This window comes from Argiope bruennichi, chromosome 8 (assembly GCF_947563725.1).
Source record: "Argiope bruennichi chromosome 8, qqArgBrue1.1, whole genome shotgun sequence".
Taxonomy (NCBI): Eukaryota; Metazoa; Arthropoda; class Arachnida; order Araneae; family Araneidae; genus Argiope; species Argiope bruennichi.
In genome coordinates, this window is record NC_079158.1 from 9088107 (window position 1) to 9107827 (window position 19721).

The window sequence follows — 19721 nt, forward strand, 5'->3', positions numbered from 1 at the left end:
TATCATCATATTTGTCCATTAGAAACTTTTTAGTTGTATCATATGTGTCCGCAAGAATGCTGATACCATCACCTAATCGTTTAAGTTCATTTTGTAAGTAACCTCTCAAAAAAACATTTGTCGATAGTTGGTAAATTTGGATTGGAGTCTACAGAAGACTGAAATTGTTCCCAAAAACTTTGCCAATTCTCCTCCAAATGTTTCTAATTTTATCGTCGGTAATTTCACTGTGTAAGTTTGAGTAACAGGTACTGTCTGAACAGATTGTGGATTAATAGCCAAATTAGTCACAAATTGGCGTTATCAATATTAGGGTTATTACTGGCGTTAATTTTTGGCAATAATTTATTTTGGATGATTTTTCGGGCTTTAAAGATTGCGCGTTCAGCATTATCTGTATAGATTTCACATTGGACAATGTCATTTTCGTATTCCTCATCCGTAAAACGAACATGGATTTCATTGTCAACAATCTTTATTTCCTTCATGGCACATGTTAGACGGTTTACTGTATATTCCACGTTTTCATTCGAAATGACGTCTTTCAAATTGTTAATCTCAGTTGAGAAACGAGTTATATTATTTCTAACAGTTTTTCGTTTCCGCTTCAATTGCGAGACTTGTTCTTTTTTCGTCGCCAATTTTTCCTTCGTGGAGTTTTAAAGGTCAAAGTAAGTTCGACGCTTTAGTGAAGTAGCATGAAGTTCTATATGAATATTTTGGCACCAGAATATTGCATACTGCTTTATATAAAAGTATAATAATTTCTGATAATCATATATAACACACACTAAGACACAACGTAGAACGACACCATGTTTATTTACAACGAAATTTTGTTGGCATGCAAGTAATAACAAAAGTTATAGTTTTGATCTATATGACGCCATTCTCGAATATCTCAGACGCGACACTTATTTGAGTTTTTATTTTTGTTTGTTCTGATGCGACTAAAAACAGAGGAAAAACAGAAATTTTCGCTGACAGGAGAGGATGGAGAAAGGGTTAATCACTGACCTACGGCTAATGTACAGGTACCAACTAAAATATGCATATTAGACAAATTTTATCCAACCTATTGAAACAAAAATGTAATATAAAAGTTCAACTGTAGTCACGATATTAAATAGGAATTTCATTTATTTAAATCATTGCGTTTTTGAGTTCTCTTATTTACATGCATAAGAAAGTATACAGAAGGTCAGTTCTGCGAGATGTTCTGTGTAAAATTTAACAAAACTCTGCGCTTCATATGCTGAAACTATAAACCAAATTATATTTACCTAAGTAATTACATTTGTGAATTATCGGTTTATTTATATGCAAAAGTACAGATCGTCAGACCCCTTGACTGATTTGGTTCCAAATTTGATTCGGGTACAGCAAATTTTATCAATAAATCTCTTTGTGTTTTGCAGATACCTTGGTCAATTGTACTCGAACTTCCTTTGAATGAATTTCGGCCATTCAAAGCTTGTTCAGGTATCGTCTTCGTCATCTGACCAAGGTTCAAAATTACGAGTTTTGTCCCAAAATATCCCTAGTGTTGCTTTAAAAACGAGACCTAAATATAACTTTACTCGGTCACGTTTTGGTAGAAATCTATAAATTTGATTTAAAGACCCCAAATTATTATTTTTTTTTTTTCGTCTAGCTTAATATATTATCGTTTTCCACGGACGGACAGACAGACTATAATTTCAAAAATGCGTTTTTCGGATTTAGGAAAGTAAGATCCGTTAAAATCTCGAATTCGAATTTTTTGACAATTACAATATTTTCTCTTTGTATACCAGAAAGTCAAAAGAAAGTCTAACTAGGGATGACGAATGTTTTCAGAGCGGTTATTACGTAACCAATATCAAAAAGTCACAAATACAAGTGATCAATACTTTTCAAAGAGGGGTGTGATTCAAATCCTTGATACGATCTTACTGATGATATTTCGATTACAGGTTTTGGATCACGATAGAAAGTAACAATCGATACGATATCACAGAAATTTGCCGGAGCGGTGACTTCACTGCAAAATAACAATGGATACGATCTGTCCAATGGAAGCTCTCGAAAGAAATCTGTGATTGGATTGAAAAGTCAACGGACCGGTTATTGGAATTATCGTATCGTATCATTGAATTGCATATCACTGAAATTTATCGGAGCGGTGATTTCACTGGAAAGTGCGAAGTCACCGCTCCAATTTACGGGAGTGACCGATATTCGTATTTGATGATGCACTATTCCATACAGATCCATTTTTAATTGCTCGTGACATGATTGACTTTGATTACATGTACTCTGTTTACTACTGGCGCCATCTATTGGTAGAATATAGGACTAAAGTAAACATTTTAAAGAAATGACATATATTTTTAACTCATCTTTTCCAGAAAATGATTCACTCTAATAAATAAATTAAATAAATAGTTTTGAGAAAAAAATAAAATTTAAGAAGTAAGCTGAAACAGCTAAATTAATTCAATCACACGTTACTTAAATTAGTAAATTATTAATTACAATTAATAAATTTTATATTTAATATTAAGTAATAATTTTTAATTAATAATATGATTGAAATAACAGATATTTGGAACGCATATTTAAAAATAACAATAGCAATATTATTTGTTATTCAAAAAATCGTGGATTATGCATCTCTAAGTCTAACTGCATGAAATAAGAAAAAAATATTTCCCATCCATAAGATACGCATCTACTCCAATAATAAAGAATTGTAACCTTTTTTCCCTTTTAGTTTTGAGTATAGTATTATTGTAAAAGATTTATTGTCTTTGCAGGCTTTCGGCAGATACGAAACAGGTGGTATTCTGGTACGGTCTGAAGGCATACAGCGCCGATCAAATCCGGAAACTCATGTTGAACATGAGTGAAGAAATGGATCCTCGCGAGCAGCTGGTGCTATTGGATGCTCTCGCGTCCTTACGCAACTCCACGCTGCTTGAAAGGTGAGGAATGTGAACCATTTCTGCCAGTTTAGTCTCAACGAGCAGCGCTGATGTTTCATTGGGCAAAAGAATTAGAGGAGACAGTTCCGGTCTTTTTGAATTTTGAATAGTACAATAGTTTTGAAAAAACATGTATAATAGCATCGTAAAAGAATTTCTCAGTTATAAAAAATGCTTTTTGAAAGATGTGTTTACAAACTAAGAATAAAATATAGTAAATTTATACCATTCAATCCTATTCATAAATAAAGCTTTATAATAATAATAAACATTATATTTTATAAGCTTTATAAAATTTTAAAATAATGAAATATATCCATATTATAAATTGTGATAAGTAATATGTAATAATACATAATAAAAGTGTAGATTTATCATTGTAATTAGGTAAAGAGCGATAATATAGCCTTATCGTTGCAATAAATTTCATTGCCGGACCTTTAAATCATTTATATAAGGAGTTTATATTTTAAATTTAAGAAGGTTTAAGTTCCAAACGTGTTTTATTTTCATTTTTAACTAGCCGGCTTTGGACATCAGCTGGTGTACCAGGATGAATGCCTCGCTAAATTTTCAATTAAATATTTTATGTAATTTGTTTTTAATAGCCCCTTCAGCATAATATTTCTAATTTTGATAATCATAAAACAATTATTTTTATAATAGAAACTTTTCGCCGTTCTCTTCATTGTACTATGTATCTCTCTCATTTCTGCCAATATCTGAAATTTCAAAATGAAACGGAAGTGATTAGACGGACTGATTAATATTTTCAAAATCCTATTGAAAACTATTGGAGTGATTTCGTTCACAAAATGCAAAGTAAGATACAGAACTGTGATCCGCTATGAGAGATAAATGGAGTCCTTGATTAATTGATGTCATCAATTCACTTGTCAACAGCGTTATTTAATATTTAGTTCTAGATTGTGAGTCTGTTGTTATCCTTATACCCTTAAAACTCTTTGCTAAAGATCAGAACAATGTTTTGTTTTTTGAAATAAAATGCACCCAAGTATATTTTGTTGATATTTCTTATTTCAACTTTAAAATTTTATTAAAAGACTTTATATAGTTCCTATTATATAGTATTTTTAGTATAATATCTATAGTTTATATAGCATCTCTATTTAGTATTTTGTTAAAACACTTATATAGAGTATCTATAATCAGAAATTGTTTACCTTTCTTTAATGTAAATCGTTGACTGCAGGTTGGTCCGATTCTCTGGGGACGCCAGTCCCCTCCGCAAGCACCACCGCCTCCCCCTCCTCCGGCGTATCGCCCGCAACCCGAAAGGATTTCCCCTCGTCGTTCAACTCATCTACACACAATGGGACCAACTCAACAGGTTATATATTATTACATTTTATTTTTTATAAATGACAACTTTCGAGTAATCTGATGACTTGGAATTAGTTTTTCCGAGTGCGATATTTTATTATTATTATTTTCTTACTTCTGTATCTCGCACTTGATTTTTTTAAAGTCGGTTCTATTAATCTCACATGTAGGATCATTTTCTTGTTGCATCTTTCTTTCTTTAAATTATCTGCTCAATGCATGATTGTTATGTGACTACCTTTTGGTAAGAGATGCTGAATAAGAAACAGTTTTTCAGAATTTTAGTAAATTTTTAATTAATTAAAATTAAAAAAAAATTTCAATATCTGCGGAATATCGCACATAAACCCCGTTTGCACCATCTTATAATTTTAAAAAAATATCTTTAACCACTTAACTATTTTATTTCCTTTACTATCTAATAAGATGACACCTTCTATTTTGGGAATATTTTCTTATTTTGATTCAAATGGAAATCCATTGAATACTTGACTTATCTGTATATTCGAAGTAGTTTTAATATTGAATTATAATTATTATGAATGGTTTATTTTTTGCTTACAATTATCAAAATTCAATAAATTGATGCACGTATGGAATACGAGCAAAACAGTTAAAGGGTTAATTTCTGTGGAATTTTTTGTTTAATTTTAATACTTTTACCATGCGTATGCTCCGACTTTCCAAAGTCTCATTGGCCCTTGTTATCTTGTTGCTACTGAAGACTTGGAAAAACACAATTTAGATTTCGAAAAAGTGTTTCGAAAGTTAGAGGACTACGAACTCAAAATTAATCTCCACAAATGTGTTTTTGTTCCATATGGGAACATATGATCCATTTCCACAAGATGAAAGAAAGGGAAGGGGAATTAAAAATGGGGCGTTTCAAAATATTCAACAACTTTTTCATAATTATAATAAGAGCCACCCTCCCACACTTGTACGGTATTATTTGGTATTTCATATATTGTGGTTTTTTTTGTGTTTTTTTTCCCCATTTGCGTGTTTTATATGTGCAGGGGTTTTTTTTATTACTATAAATTGTATATCGTAAGTAAATATTTCCTTTTTCATTCTTGATCATTTAAAAATATTTTTTTATTTTCTCGTATCTAACACGATGGGCTTCTTTCCTGCCTGTTCTAGCATTTCATGTAGAAAAAGGTATTTTAAGTATTTTTGTACTAAGCGTACAGCATTATTGTTTCATGCGTACATCCTCTTTTTATATATACATATTATATTTCCATTTTATATGCTCATTTATATTACCATTGTTTTCTATACTAGCGAATATCAATTGTATCTCAAGTTTTGGTAGTACTCCTAAAGATCACCAAGTGATTCAAGGACTTACTCTTCAATAATTGAATCCTCAATAAAAGTTTCTGTTTAAAATTATTCATTTCACTTCTGTATTAGTCACAAGCCATCTTTAGGGTATATTTTGTGTTTCCCTCTCAAATTATTTTCTTTATAGAACGCCAATCTGTATCGTACCCATTGAGTGAGCTTGGGCTTTCTAAATTCTCTAAAATTTCATCTCTCAAAAACGCAAGGTTTTTAATTCACAATTGCATATTTCAAATTGTCATCAGTATTATTTACTGTAAAATGCATTTCTTGTTGCTAATGAATTTAGAAATTTTAAACGGTTGTCTACATTTGGTGAGACTTACATTTTTTGCCTAGATTCTTTGCGATGCAAGAAACTAATGGCCGTGCGTTTTATACAGTATTTGAATGGTGTACACATATCTATTTTAGGCGTTTAACTGAAAGATAAAAATATTACTTTTCATAGACTTAAAAAATGAGTATGTGATTTGAGAAATTGCAGCAACTGATATAATCCATATAATTTCAGAACTACCGGAAGATTTTTAAATAATTGATTAATTGACTTCAAATACAGCTTTCCTGGGAAACTTCTAAATTTAAGGGGGGGGGAGGATATGCATTTGTGGGAAAAAAATAGGGAAGTTAATAACTACGACCGTGGTTAATTGAATTATCTTAGAAGCATTAGCATTAACTATTATGTTCGAATCGCACGCGGTGTCATTTAGAATTCGATATGCATCGATAACCAAATTTGAAAATGAAAATGATGATAGAGTGAATTATTCATTAAAACCTACCCAAATGAATCAAGTTTTTATTATTTCGATTAAATTGCTCTCTAGACTGAGAAAGTGAGAAGCTCAGACTGCTATCATTCATGAATATAAAATTTTTATTTCTAATTTTAACTTGCAGTAAAGTTCAGTAATTTTGGCTATTATATATATAATTGAATTAATTCCAGTAAGAATTATACTGAAAATATTCTAGAAAGATTTTCTAGAAAGCCGCTTCTGGTGTGCTCTATCTCGCGCAACTCATCCTGTGTGATTTTTTTTAACAATTTGTACTTTGCATTTCGGATCACTCAGTATCCTGAATGATCGACAATTCTTTCATCTTTCTGCAGAGTGTACGGAAGTGCCGAAACTGAAGAATTCGCAGCCGACGTATTTAAAGGATATAGCACAAAGAAAGATTTACAAAAGGTAAGAATCATCAGCTCTGTCTAAATATCTTTTAGAAAATGATATTTGAACCTGTGGACACTTTTTGTCAGATTTTATTTAAATATCGCATGAAATCCTGAATGGAATGATTTTAAATTTACTTTTAGATGATTTGATTACTGATATAGTGGAAACAAATTATTACAGGACACTGAATAGTACATCATTTCTTAGTTATTCTCGTAAAATCGAACATTCTTGCCAAATCAATAGTTCTGCTTTAGTTTTATTCTGTCCTGGTTAATAAGCTTTGGAACTATTAATTTCTCACAAAGTATTAATTGCATATTTCAAAATCATATGAAAAATTTGGGTTTCTTAATCATACAATTGACTTTTCTAATAAAATTTTTTTCTCTGGAAATCCGAAATTTTGTAGCTTTATTTGGGACCCATACTATTAAAGCAATTGTAAAATTCTGGAGCAAATGCTAAATGGGCCTTTTTTTATAGGACGAGTCATATTTGTTCTGTTGGCATATCTTTTATTAACTTTGAAATCATGAATGTATATTTTTCTATGATATTAATGAAATATTTAACTGTATTCATTTTGTCTTATGATGTTGGGAATAAAAGGCTATTTCAGAATATTTTAAGTCAATTTTATTGCATTCAAAATTTTTCTTTACACATATTTTATAATTTTTTTATAAATATTTTGAAGATCTTGATAGTTTCCATATGCCTTTTAATGTTTTTATATTAAATACCTTCAACTTTTGAATTATTGAGCGATTGGTATTTTTTTTAATTTCTTGCTTATATTGCTTTGTAAAATGCAAATATTTTTGTGTGTTTACTTCCTAATTCATTCATTCTTATCTTTTTTCATTTCTTCTTATTAAGGTGCATTTTAAACAAACAGGAATGTCTCCAATTTGAATGCACGTTAACAATGACTTTTGATTTCGGAAAAATTGCACATTTCTGTAAGAATTCTTCAATATAAAAATTAATTTTGTTCCACTAAAAAGCAAATTTTAAAATTGGTGTCATGAAATTTTTCTGAAAATTCAAGTGATATGTCATCGATAACTAAATTAAGGTGGCATCTATTGAAGTAGTTTGCCATTCAGATCTATTTTCACACTTTTAGAAGATTTAAATCCGCTTATTTTCCTCTTATCTAAAGAAACTGCTCTTTCTCTCTCAGGTGCGTGAATTCTACCAGCGGCAAAAGGGTGTCACTCGCCATGCAGCTCAGTCTCATGCCCAGGCACTGTACAACATTGCTCGGAACATCCACTGGCTGAACAAGCATAGAGAATCTGTCCGTGACTGGTTGCTGACCAACGTGTACATGCCCTGGAGGGAGATTCGCCTTCCCCGACACATCTTACCCACCCACTATGACCTGTTGCTGAGTCCGAATATCTCGGCGGAGGTGTTTGAAGGAGAAGAGCAGATCCGCATCAACGTCACCATGAAGACGGACTATCTCTTGATACACGAAAGCGGCCTAAAGATAAACACTTCGCAGCTGACTTGTGAAACCGACCCAAAAGACATTCCCATCGTCGAGGAGTTTTCTTACAAGAGGAACGAGTACCACGTTATTTTGTTGAAAAAGAAGATTCCGGAGGGAATGTATCTTCTGAAATTGAAATTCTCTGGAAAATTTTCGACCAGTGGCACAGGAATGAACCGGTATGAATACCGGCATCGGGAAACTGGACTAACTAGGTGGGCCCAGAAGGAATTCTGATGAATTTAAAAATGAATCTTTGATTTTAATCAAACTTTCAAAGTTCACTTAAAAACAATTTTTAAACATTTCTTTTATTAAAAAAAATCTAAATTATAACATTTATTATTATTTAATCACTGTTGCTGTTATAAGTCAAGTTGCTGTCTTCAGGCATTTTCACTTTTACTTTTATAATATAGAATAAGCATCTTTGAATAGGCTACTTATCTTTAAACATTATCCATTAAAAACTGTTTTCTTTACTGAAAGACCTGCTTTCATCTCCTATTTCACTACTTTAATGCACCTAGATGGTAAAACAGGTGTCTTTTTAATTATTGTCTATGGCTTCACTTTGCAAGGGCACATATGATATCTTCATTATTGGAAAGACTATGTTGTATTTCATTTCATTTTATTTTCGTTGACAACATATTTGCAAAATATGATGAAATTTTGATTTCTTATTTATATGATTACTATTTGTTTTGCTAATTTACAAATGTTTAAGATATAATTAAGATTTCTACATAATACTGAGCGCCTTTGGCGGGCAACAGTTTCGACTAAGGAATGCCGACTGTACTTACTTTCAATTAAATCTCTTATGGATAGTTTGATATCATGATTATCTTCCCCTACAAAGAATCATTTTTAAGAACTAAATTTTGGTAGACATTAAAGCCGTAATATTTTAGTTGTCTTGCATATATTCTGTTATTTGTCTATGTGAATTTTTATGATAAAGATCAGTTCCATGACAACATAGCGTTATTACAAATCTAAAAGTCCGATTCATATTTCGTCTAACTTTCACAGTTACCTTTTTTTTATTATTATTATTCGTTTTGTAAACAATACAGATATTAAACAGAATTCTTCTTTTTTAGTTTTCAAACTATAAGTGGAAATTAAGCTATTAAATGTTTTATAAAACAGTGAAAAAAGTTTGAATCACAGTGTAACAAAGGGATTTTTTTTGTTGGAAACTATGTTTAAAAAATTGCGGAAATTTAGAAAAAAATGGCCCGAATATTAACTTGTGTCATTAAAAATATTATTTTTTTTAATAATAAGAGTACTTAAAAATCATTCTTTGTACTATAATATTTTTGAAAGTTACGATAAGGAAGCTTCACAATATTGCTTAATTTTTAATTAATTAAAATTTCAAAAGAAATGTCTCCAAGGTTCACATTCCCATCCTTCGAGATGCGCATATGCCAACTTCGGTAGCCCTAGATCAAATGATTTGACCTATGGAACACCAACATACATAAACAGACATGCATTCATTTTTATTATTAGCAAAGATATAAATCGCACCAATAATAAACAGAATTTTTCTTCCTTTGCTTCTAATACTGAAGGAAAATCGCGGGATTGTAAATTTAATGAAACAGTGAAAATGATTTGAATTTTAGTTGTACTGTTGAAAGTCGCCCAAAAAAAATGAAAAAATTGCTGTCATTAGTGCAAAATAGGTGCTACAATCAAATTGTAATTAATAAAAACGCTTTTTTTTTTTTTTTTAAGTTTAAAAGTGGGCCAAAAATCAATTTTAAGCAATAATATTTTCGAAAGTTTTTTTAAAGAACCCATAATTCCGCATCATTTGTAGTTAGTTAAAATTATGATTTGAAAAAAAAATCGCTTCCAATTGCACATTCGCATCTTTCAAAGAATATCCATGCCAAATTTGGTGCCTCTTAAGTCCAACGGTCTCATCAGTCGAGCGTCAACTCAATCCCAGACATGATAAGTTTTATTATAAGTCGCTTTTGTTGGAGCCCAACCGATTTATTGGGATTCATGCTCGCTAAAATTTCCACTTGAATATTTATGTAATTAAGTCTTAATGGCTTACTTCAGAAAAATATTTTTACGCGTTAGTTGTCATAAATTTTAGGAACCTTGCACCGTTTTGTTCATTAAGCATTCCCCTAATTTTCTGTCATTTCTCTAAAATTTGAGTTTTGTTTTGGAAACGGAGATGATTAAATGTCGATCTATACAAAAAAAAATTTGCTGTTTTTTTTTAAATATCTTTACAAATATGAGTAGAGAAATTAGAATCGTTCAACATTAAAATATGCATTATAGTTTTTTTTACATAATTTATGCAGTATTTCTTAAGATTATTCAATTAAAATGTCTCTGAATCAACAAAAAAATTCAATTTATTACTATAAAAAAGGAATTTCTGTGATAAGAACGATAATATATTTCATACGGGCAATTATACTACAGGGAAGAGCTGCAATATTTTAAAATGAATGCAAATCGAAAGATTTTCTTCATTGCCTACTAGTTAAATCATAGAAGTTTAATCATACTTGTAAATGCAGCAAAGTTTCATAAAGCATGTTAAAAGCACACTTTAAAAAGAAACCTACTTATTATGAGAAATGGCTGATATTTGTGAACCTCTTCATATTTTCGATCTTCACATTTTTATCTCCACTAACGATAAAGACGCACGTGTGTGCTGGCGCTCTACACGTCAAATTATTTGAGTTAGAGTTTCAAAACTCGGCACATACATACTTTGGATGAATGTGAGAGTTTGCACTTTGGAGACACCTTCTCTAACGTCCTATTAGAATTTTAATTAATTAAAAACTAAACATTGCATTTTATTATTATAACTTCTGAAAATATTACAGCACAAAAATATTTTTTACATCATCTTAAAATTCTAAAAAAAATTGTCGTTTCAATAATACTAATTGTATAATCGTACAATTTTTTTTCATGGTTTTGGCAACTTTTTAAATATATTTTTTGTTTCATTTTGTACAATAGATTATATTATTGCTTGGATTCAAACCGGTTTCATTGTTTCTTTAAATGTCGAATCGTATGGTTTTTTCCCCCATTGCTATATATTAGAGAAGAAAAATTGTTAATTATCTGTGTAATATATAAGATGGATTAAAAAATTGAAGTTGCAATATCGCATAAGTTGGGCTGGGCATTTAAGTTTTTAATAGAACTATGACTTAATGGGGGCTCCATTACAAAGATTCATGCACTCAATGAAGAAAGAATATGCAGGACAACTTAAATAACACTGCTTTAATGCTTACGGCAATAAGGCTTAATAATAGTTGTTATAATAGTAATAATTGTTGAAATCATGGACATGAAGCTATATGTAAGAGACTTAACTGAAACAAAATTTAAGCGATATCCTCGGTGAACCAGTTCGTCGTGAAAAACAGCTAGTAAAGAATAAGATTGCAAATTAAATGTATTCCTAAATGTAATGGTGAATACAACTGTTTTAATGAATAAATATGATTAAAAATAATTTTATAAATATTTAAATTTGAAAAAATAATTAAAGTAATTCATCCTTAAAATTTTTATAATTTCCTTTCTGTATCATCAAGTTTAACTATTCCTTTTATTTCTACTTGAAATTATCAAGACAGTGATGTCTTTCGCACTCTTTTTTCCAGTCATCTGCTAGCCACCCGCTTCGAGGCTACATACGCGCGCAAAGTGTTCCCGTGCTTTGACGAACCCAGCTTCAAGGCCAAGTTCAGACTGAGTGTCATGCATCCTGCAAACTTGAAGGCTGTCTCAAACATGCCAGAGGAGGTGAGTTTTACCTTGTGAAATCAGAAATGTTTTCACGCAAAGCGTTAAGCATCGTTCACACGAGGTCAACTATTGCACACAGTGAGAGGTCACGCCTACTTCAGGAGCATCACGTGACACGAACGAGACAATGGCGAATGGTTGTCTCACCGGGATAACTATTTGCTATTGTCTTATTGCGGTCACGTAATATTCCTGAAGTAGGCGTGACCTTCTATTGCGTGCAATAGTTGGCCTCATGTGAATCCTACTTTACTGCCCTCTCATGACTGCTGTTCCTAAAGACGTCTCCGTTACAACCGTTTGCAGAGACCGTGTTTTCGAATAGTGCCACAAACAGCACTCAACAACGCAGGGAATATATTCCATTAGGTATTATTATTATTATTTGTAAAGCGGGTCTAATAAGCAGTGTTGGTATTGCTTGACACTCCATCTCTTTTCACTGGTTCTGTCTTTAGTTAATCAGTTGAAATTCTCCATTATTCTTGCCATTCTTTGTTCGGACTTCATCTAAATAATAAAAAAAAACATTTCTTGTGCTTACCAAAAAGTTCTACGTGTGACGAAAACCAGAAAATATTATAACAAAGCATTCATTAATTGTATAAAGAAGTATTTCAACTAAAAATGGTTTTTAATAAATTTTAATGAAAAGAACTGCAAGAATACTTTTGCTAGAAATGTTGAGTGAAGCGCTGTAGGAGTCTTCTGTGTGAATCTGTTTGGAGATAAGAAGAATTCATGCTCATTTATTAAATAATTAAAAAAAAAGAGGTTGAATAACGGTTGATACAATATTTTAAGTCGTCCTGAAGTAAAGCTACAGAAGAAATACGAGTTGTGTGCTGTAATAAAATTTATAATGAGCTATGATCGCAGTCATGCATTTATCTGCTTTTATGTATCTAAATAAACATATCCGGCAACAGCAGTTAAATGCGCAATTAATAAAATAGATTTAATCCCCGATTCAAGTTTACCTTATATTTAATAACCTACAAAGTTATTACATGTACATACTGTTTACCAATCCGTAAAACAATTACTACGTTACCATCTTCTTTATTCCCATTTCAGGAGAAAGTGAATATCACGGAGGACGTGGTGAAGACCGTGTTCGTGGAGTCGGCGACGATGTCGACCTACCTGCTTTTCTGCGCCGTCTCGGACTTCGGTTATCTGCAAGCGGACTACAGAGGAAAACAAGTCAGTTTATGTCCTGAAATGAATATTTACTCGCTTCTACCTCGATACTGTATAAATAAAAAGCTCACGGAATTTTATAAAATCAAAAATTACTTAAAAAGTGAAAAACTTTTAGCATCTGTTTTGCTATTTAGAACCACAATGGTGGAATATTTATGAAGATAATATTATAAATTCGCAGTAGTTCTGAAAATAAAAACAACTTCTAGGAGCTTTTCATAACTGAAGCTTTATTACACACGATTTTATAAGATTTTCGAGTACTTTCTCAATGAACATCTATATGTATAAAATGCTTTTGTACTTATTACAGAAATCGATTTCATTACTTTTTGTCGTATGACAACAGTCAAATGTACACGAAACATCTGTGTACAGATGTTTCAGACCAGTTAATTTTGAGGTGATAAAATCTCAAATATCTTCCAAACTAATCTAAACTATTCGCTTTAATGCGTTTATAGCGGTCCTTAATTTAAAACTCCACTTAACTAATGAATGGAGCTGCAAAATTTTATTAGAAATACTAGGAGGAAGGGTGGCCGTGCCACTGAATCCTCCATTCCATCAGAGAAAAGAAATGGAAATGAAATCAAGATTATGATACTCAAACAGAAAATTAATCCAGCGAACCGTCGTCAAACATGTAGTCTCCACGACTTGCATCGTTGAGGCATGAAATTCGTTATTTCAAGCAATGTGGTGTTATTTCAAGAAACAAATAGAAATTCTATGAAATAACTGATAAATCAAAATCAATCATTTAATAAAATAAGCAAAAATTCTGTGAAGCAACTGAATCATACACTTTAAAATACATATATTTTAATTTGCCCGAGCAATAAATTATGGTACACTGATTCTAATTCATATTTTTCAAAGTGAAATCTTAATAAATGTATTCAATAGTAATAGTTTAATTTTCAGAGAAATCTGTATTCTGGGCGAACAAGCTGGTCGTCAAAGGCGGCTAGTTTCTTAAGAAACTAATGTTAAAAAAATCATCACGTTAAAGTTAGAAAAGGTGCAATCACTTCGAGCATTGTTTTCCCCTTCTTAAATCTTTCTCATATGCAAAGTACAGAATGTATTTTAATCCTCAAAGATTGAGGCCTCATAATTTCATTTAATCTCTAACTTTTAATCCTCTATAAGAAAAAAAAAAACAACTGTAGCTTTGTTTATTTGAGTGTGGAAACTCAAAAGCGCAACAATCTAAAAGAGTGAACTGTAGTATACTGTCTTTACACTAAAATTACAGCTTATCAAATTATTGACGAGATTTCTATGTTCCACTCTATTAGTTTGTATGTGAATTCAGAAACTCAATGAGTAAAATTTGGCAAATGAAATTTTAGGTGTGCAGTAAATTTTGGAGCTGTCAGGCTGAATACCGTTTGTAAGTAAACGCGTATATTTCATGTTTAATGCGCACCTGAGTAAGTCATTTAGAAACTTCAACTGCCAACACGTCAAAGGGAAACAGTGCTGCTCCGAAATACGCACTGGACGAAATGTGTAGGTGGAGGAGAGAACGGCCACTCTCATTTTGCACTGATTATTACCATTGCAACTCAGTATCCCATGTGATAATTCAAAGTAAAAAAGTAACCTGAGAGTAGAATCGAAAATTTTCATTTAAGTTATTACCGTTCTGTCTCTTTCAGGTGAGAGTGTACGCACCGCCCGATCGACTGAACGAAGCTGCACACGGTCTCAACATGACACTTCGCCTTCTGGGGACGCTGGAAGAGTTCTTCGATGTCCCTTACGTCCTGCCCAAACTGGGTAAATTATTATTTTATTATCATTTTTGTTTACGTTCTTCGTTTCTTAAATTTCATTTCGACGTTGTTTAACTCTGTAAAACTATGATAATATCGGAAAATACTTTTTTTCAATTTTAGGACAAACAATTTTTTAATTCTGACAAATTTTATCGCCAATATCTAATAATTTTTTTTTAATTTTATCGCCGTAAATTTTAAAGCCAATTTTGCAGATAGCTCCGCGAATTTTTTAGTGAATTTATTATGGTACAGCGCACATTGTTATAACTGGACTTTTGGGCCGATCTCAATTACTTTTTGTAACTACCTTATTTCACTTTATTCGCGCTTATGAACATTGCAACTGTCCCAATAAATTAAGTAATGTCGTTTTACTGTAAGTACACGTTATTTCTTGGCTAAATGGGATATCATTTTGAATCTAAAGGGCTTAAAAGGACTTTAACAATTACTACGCAGTATGTATATATATATTTCAAAGGTATATGCATAAGATAATTTGAAATTATAGACAGGATAAACTTGCAGTTTTAAAACCAAAATCTTTATAGATCATTGTTTCTGTTACACACAATTTTTATTAAAACCTCCGCAATTTTTACTCGTATACAAAAGACATGCATCTTTGCTTTTTTCGGAAAAAGTAATATTTTCCACATTGTCAATGAGACACCAGGCATATCTGAAATTGAAATGCACCGTGTTTTGGAAAGACGCATCCCTAGTATCATTAGAAATCTTTGCAAATTTTTTCATCTATATAAAATGGAAAATTCAGTTTTTAGTTTTGCTTTATTTAGCACAGAATTAGGCTGTTCTCTAATTGTTTTAAAGAAAATTTCTTGAAACATATTCAAACTGATCTGAAGCTAACTGACCTTTGAAAAATGACCTTCAATTAAATCTTTCTCTAACTAAAAACAAATAGTATCCCAAATTCGTTTCGCCGTAGTAATTTTTCTGTTGTACCTTCGTCCACTAATTCCTGGGGTTTCTATTGACGCCTTTCCATTGTGGGTAGAACGAAACATTCGTTGAGTTTTTTTTTTTTTTTTTTGAAATGTTTGTCATTATTGACAAAAATTTCAATCTTGAACTATTTTAATTCTACATACAATCAAGGATAATTCAGTAATTCATTTTAAATCGTTTTGAAAGCTTCCTTGAAAACTGAAGCCTTTCCAAAATGACTGTCTCACTTTTCATTGAGTTTGCCAACAGATCTTCGGTTACTTTAGAGTTAACTTTCACCGCACCCACGTAAAGGCAATTCAAATGTACCTCAAAATTTAAACAGTTTTTTTTTTTTCTTCATTGCGTTTAATTATATCTAGCCGATATCCTCCACTTAATTGTATAGCATTGTATTTCACTTGCCAAGCATCTCCATATCAACTATCCTTTTTTTAAGACTTTTCAGAATTTCCGTGCTTTTTAATTTTTTTTCTGTAAGAGGACATTAATCATTATCGAATCAATTGTGCATGGGCTATCTCTATCATAAGCATGGAAAACTACTGCATTTTATTTGCATTACAGCCATATAACCAACAATGCTTGAAATAAATTTAGCCGTGAAACTTTTAGTGCTTTTGAGTTTTTATACTTGTAGACTTTGAATCTAGTTCAAATCTAGCATAGAGGGACTTATAATTTTAATTTGCAATTCTTTGCTCAGTGAAAAACTGCGAAAATACAATTTTTTCAAGGTTTGCAACATTTAATTTTGTGAATGTAATCTGCGCTAATAAAAAATGTGTGTGTATAGGATCTCTATAAACCAGACCAAATGATCTATAGTTACGAAATGTAGTAAATGCTTATCTTTTGAAGGTGAAATTTTAATTAAAACTTTAATAAATTACAAATTAAACTGAATTTTGGCATTTTTCCGCGATAATTTCTCAAAAAATTACTGCACATATATGAATTTTAAATCTTATCAATTTTTTTAAAGATGATTTTTTATGGTTGCGCAGACTTTTTTCTGAATTTTGGGATTTCTAAAAAAAATTTGCCTATTTTTCAGCAATCGATTGCATTATTTCCCTGGAGCTGAAACCTTTTTATTGTTTCATCAAGTATTTAATTGCGTGATTAAAAGAATTCTGTTAAAAATTTTTTTTTTTTTTTTTAGTGTGTGTATAGTTTACAAGACGTATTAAAAAAATTAAGTTACAATACTGCAAAATTTAGAAGAAAGATGTAACACGTAATGTACATTTTTAATAGCGCTATAGTGACATGGAAAGGTCACCATTTAGAAAGTTCATATACACAATGAATAGAATATGTATAAGATAATTAAAATAACGCAGCATTAATATTCTGACAATTTGGGGAAATCATGGAGGAGAAGTTATATCTAAACGATTTAATTGAAATGGAATATATCTAATACTCCAGATGAACTAGCCGGTAGGCAAAAGCTGTTAGTAGTTAATAAAAATTGATTCCTCGTTATAAAATTTTCCATCTGATTGACATTTTAGAAAATTACATAAATAATTTTCTGAAATGACAATCAGATTCTTAATTTTTCAAGAATGACCTCTAAGAAATGAAATTGAATATTCAATATTCTAATGAATATTTGTCTAGACAAATATTCAAACAAAATTGAAAATCATAAATAGCCTATGAGAGAAAGCAAAGAAAAAAATAAAGCGAATTTTCGGATGAAACTGAAATGAAGTGCCATTTGACTACAATCCCAGCCAGGTCTGATGAAACTGCAGCTCTGATAACTCTAAACTCGAAGGAAATTTGCATTGCGTTTGGTCTTCGTATGAATCACTGAGTTGTTCCCCCGGAGGGTTCACCTCGAAATGTGGATGAGAAGCTTCCGGCATTGTGGTTGGTTCTCGCCACCTGGAGGGTACACGAAAAGATGGGGGTCTGGCTCCTCCCATCGATGACGGGACGTAATTCCTTTAAGAAGGATTGCACAGTGGCCGGTAATGGCTGTTAGGACTTTAACGAAGTCCCCGCTAGTGTTGCTGTTACGGCGATCTGGTCATTCAGTATTATTTTTCCGTGTGCCTTCGGGCGTGTCGGAGAGTCAGTAATATGACTTCCACAGAGAAGGGTTGAATCTGTAAGCAGAGAGGTAAGGATAATAGCAGGAGATGTCATTTGGTTTGTCTCTTGCAGATTCCGTGTGCATTCCCGGGTATTCGGTGCCCGGCATGGAACACTGGGGCGTCATCTCATATAACGCTGACCGCTTCCTAATCAACGGCAGTTTCTCTGAACGCCGCAGGATTCTCTATTCTGACAGGGTCATCGCGCACGAAGTCGTCCATCAGGTAATCCCTTTTTCCAATAAATATTTCCCATAGAATGAAGTCCCTTCTAGATAATTAATTACGATCATCATATATTTTGCAGAATGATTATAAAGCAAAATTTGCTGATATATCAAACCCCTCCGAATTAAAATTTTATGCGATATACACTCAAAATGGATGCGAAAACTAATATACCAACTCTCATAGTTACCATTCCGAACATTTCAAAAGTCAACATCTGCTGATTTTCGGAAACATGATTCTCATATGCAAAAATTTAAACTCAATTTAATTCGAACTCAAAGATATCTGGCCTTCGTTTCAGTGGTTCGGAAATCTCGTGACAATGGAGTGGTGGGACGATCTGTGGTTGAACGAGGGCATGTCCACGCTGATCATGTACATCCCCCTCAAGCAGTATTATCCGTCCATCAGCGAAGTAAGTGATTTTTCATTCTCTAGACCTTCATGCTTCTCATTTCTTATCTTCTCATTTACTTTCAACTCGAGGTTTTTCTCACTTTGGTTTTTCCAAGCTTTCATAATTTAATCTCGCATGGAGAGAAAAACGAAGGGGAAATTTTCATGATTTAGAATTTCTGTGTATCATTCAAATTTGAGATTTTGAGTCATGCAGGATGAATTTCAATTCAGGAAGGCAGGAAATACTCGAACAGTATACTAAAATAATGCAGGAAACGCTATATGTGATTGCAAGCACTCAGATTGTTGTCAACTGCCGGATTGCGTTCGTAGACTCAATAACGATCGGTTTAGGAATGCTGAGGAGGAGTGCGTGCTTCTAATGTATGGAGCACAAGACGGCCAGGAAAGTTTATATGTGTAACTGTGCCTAAATACTTGAGCAATATATAAACATGTCTTTGAATATTTGCTCTGAAACTTTTTTTAACCGCACTGCTGAATCTTCATATATTCTCTGCTTTTATGTTTTTTTATTGCCTACCAATTTATAATCTGAATTTTAAAACATCTTTTATCGCTTATTAGTATTCTAATTAAGGAACGAAGGAACAAATGAAAGTAGTCCGATTTTAAGTAAGCGACTGCGTAGAGACTTAAAATTTTTCCATATATAAAATACTGTTCGTGAATGAACACCTCAGCTGGGGAGAATTTGGAGTCGCACTGAATCAACAATTTGTAGAAGAGGTCAATCTAAAAACTGCCCCCCATGAGATGTAAAAACTCATTTTTCTGTGTTGCATTTTTGTCTGTGTATTTTTCTGTAT

At 32.0% G+C, this 19721-nt stretch overlaps 1 protein-coding gene across 1 annotated transcript in view; it reads left to right on the forward strand.

The window, feature by feature from the left end:
* Positions 1 to 19721, forward strand: part of LOC129980936 (uncharacterized) — a 153333-nt gene that overhangs the window by 104429 nt on the left and 29183 nt on the right. Inside the window, exons 34-42 of the mRNA XM_056091443.1 lie at positions 2799 to 2966; positions 4180 to 4317; positions 6784 to 6862; positions 8040 to 8569; positions 12038 to 12179; positions 13260 to 13388; positions 15056 to 15176; positions 18332 to 18486; positions 18794 to 18907. Of these exons, the coding sequence (XP_055947418.1) occupies positions 2799 to 2966; positions 4180 to 4317; positions 6784 to 6862; positions 8040 to 8569; positions 12038 to 12179; positions 13260 to 13388; positions 15056 to 15176; positions 18332 to 18486; positions 18794 to 18907 (1576 nt within the window). The remainder of the gene's footprint in view (positions 1 to 2798; positions 2967 to 4179; positions 4318 to 6783; positions 6863 to 8039; positions 8570 to 12037; positions 12180 to 13259; positions 13389 to 15055; positions 15177 to 18331; positions 18487 to 18793; positions 18908 to 19721) is intronic.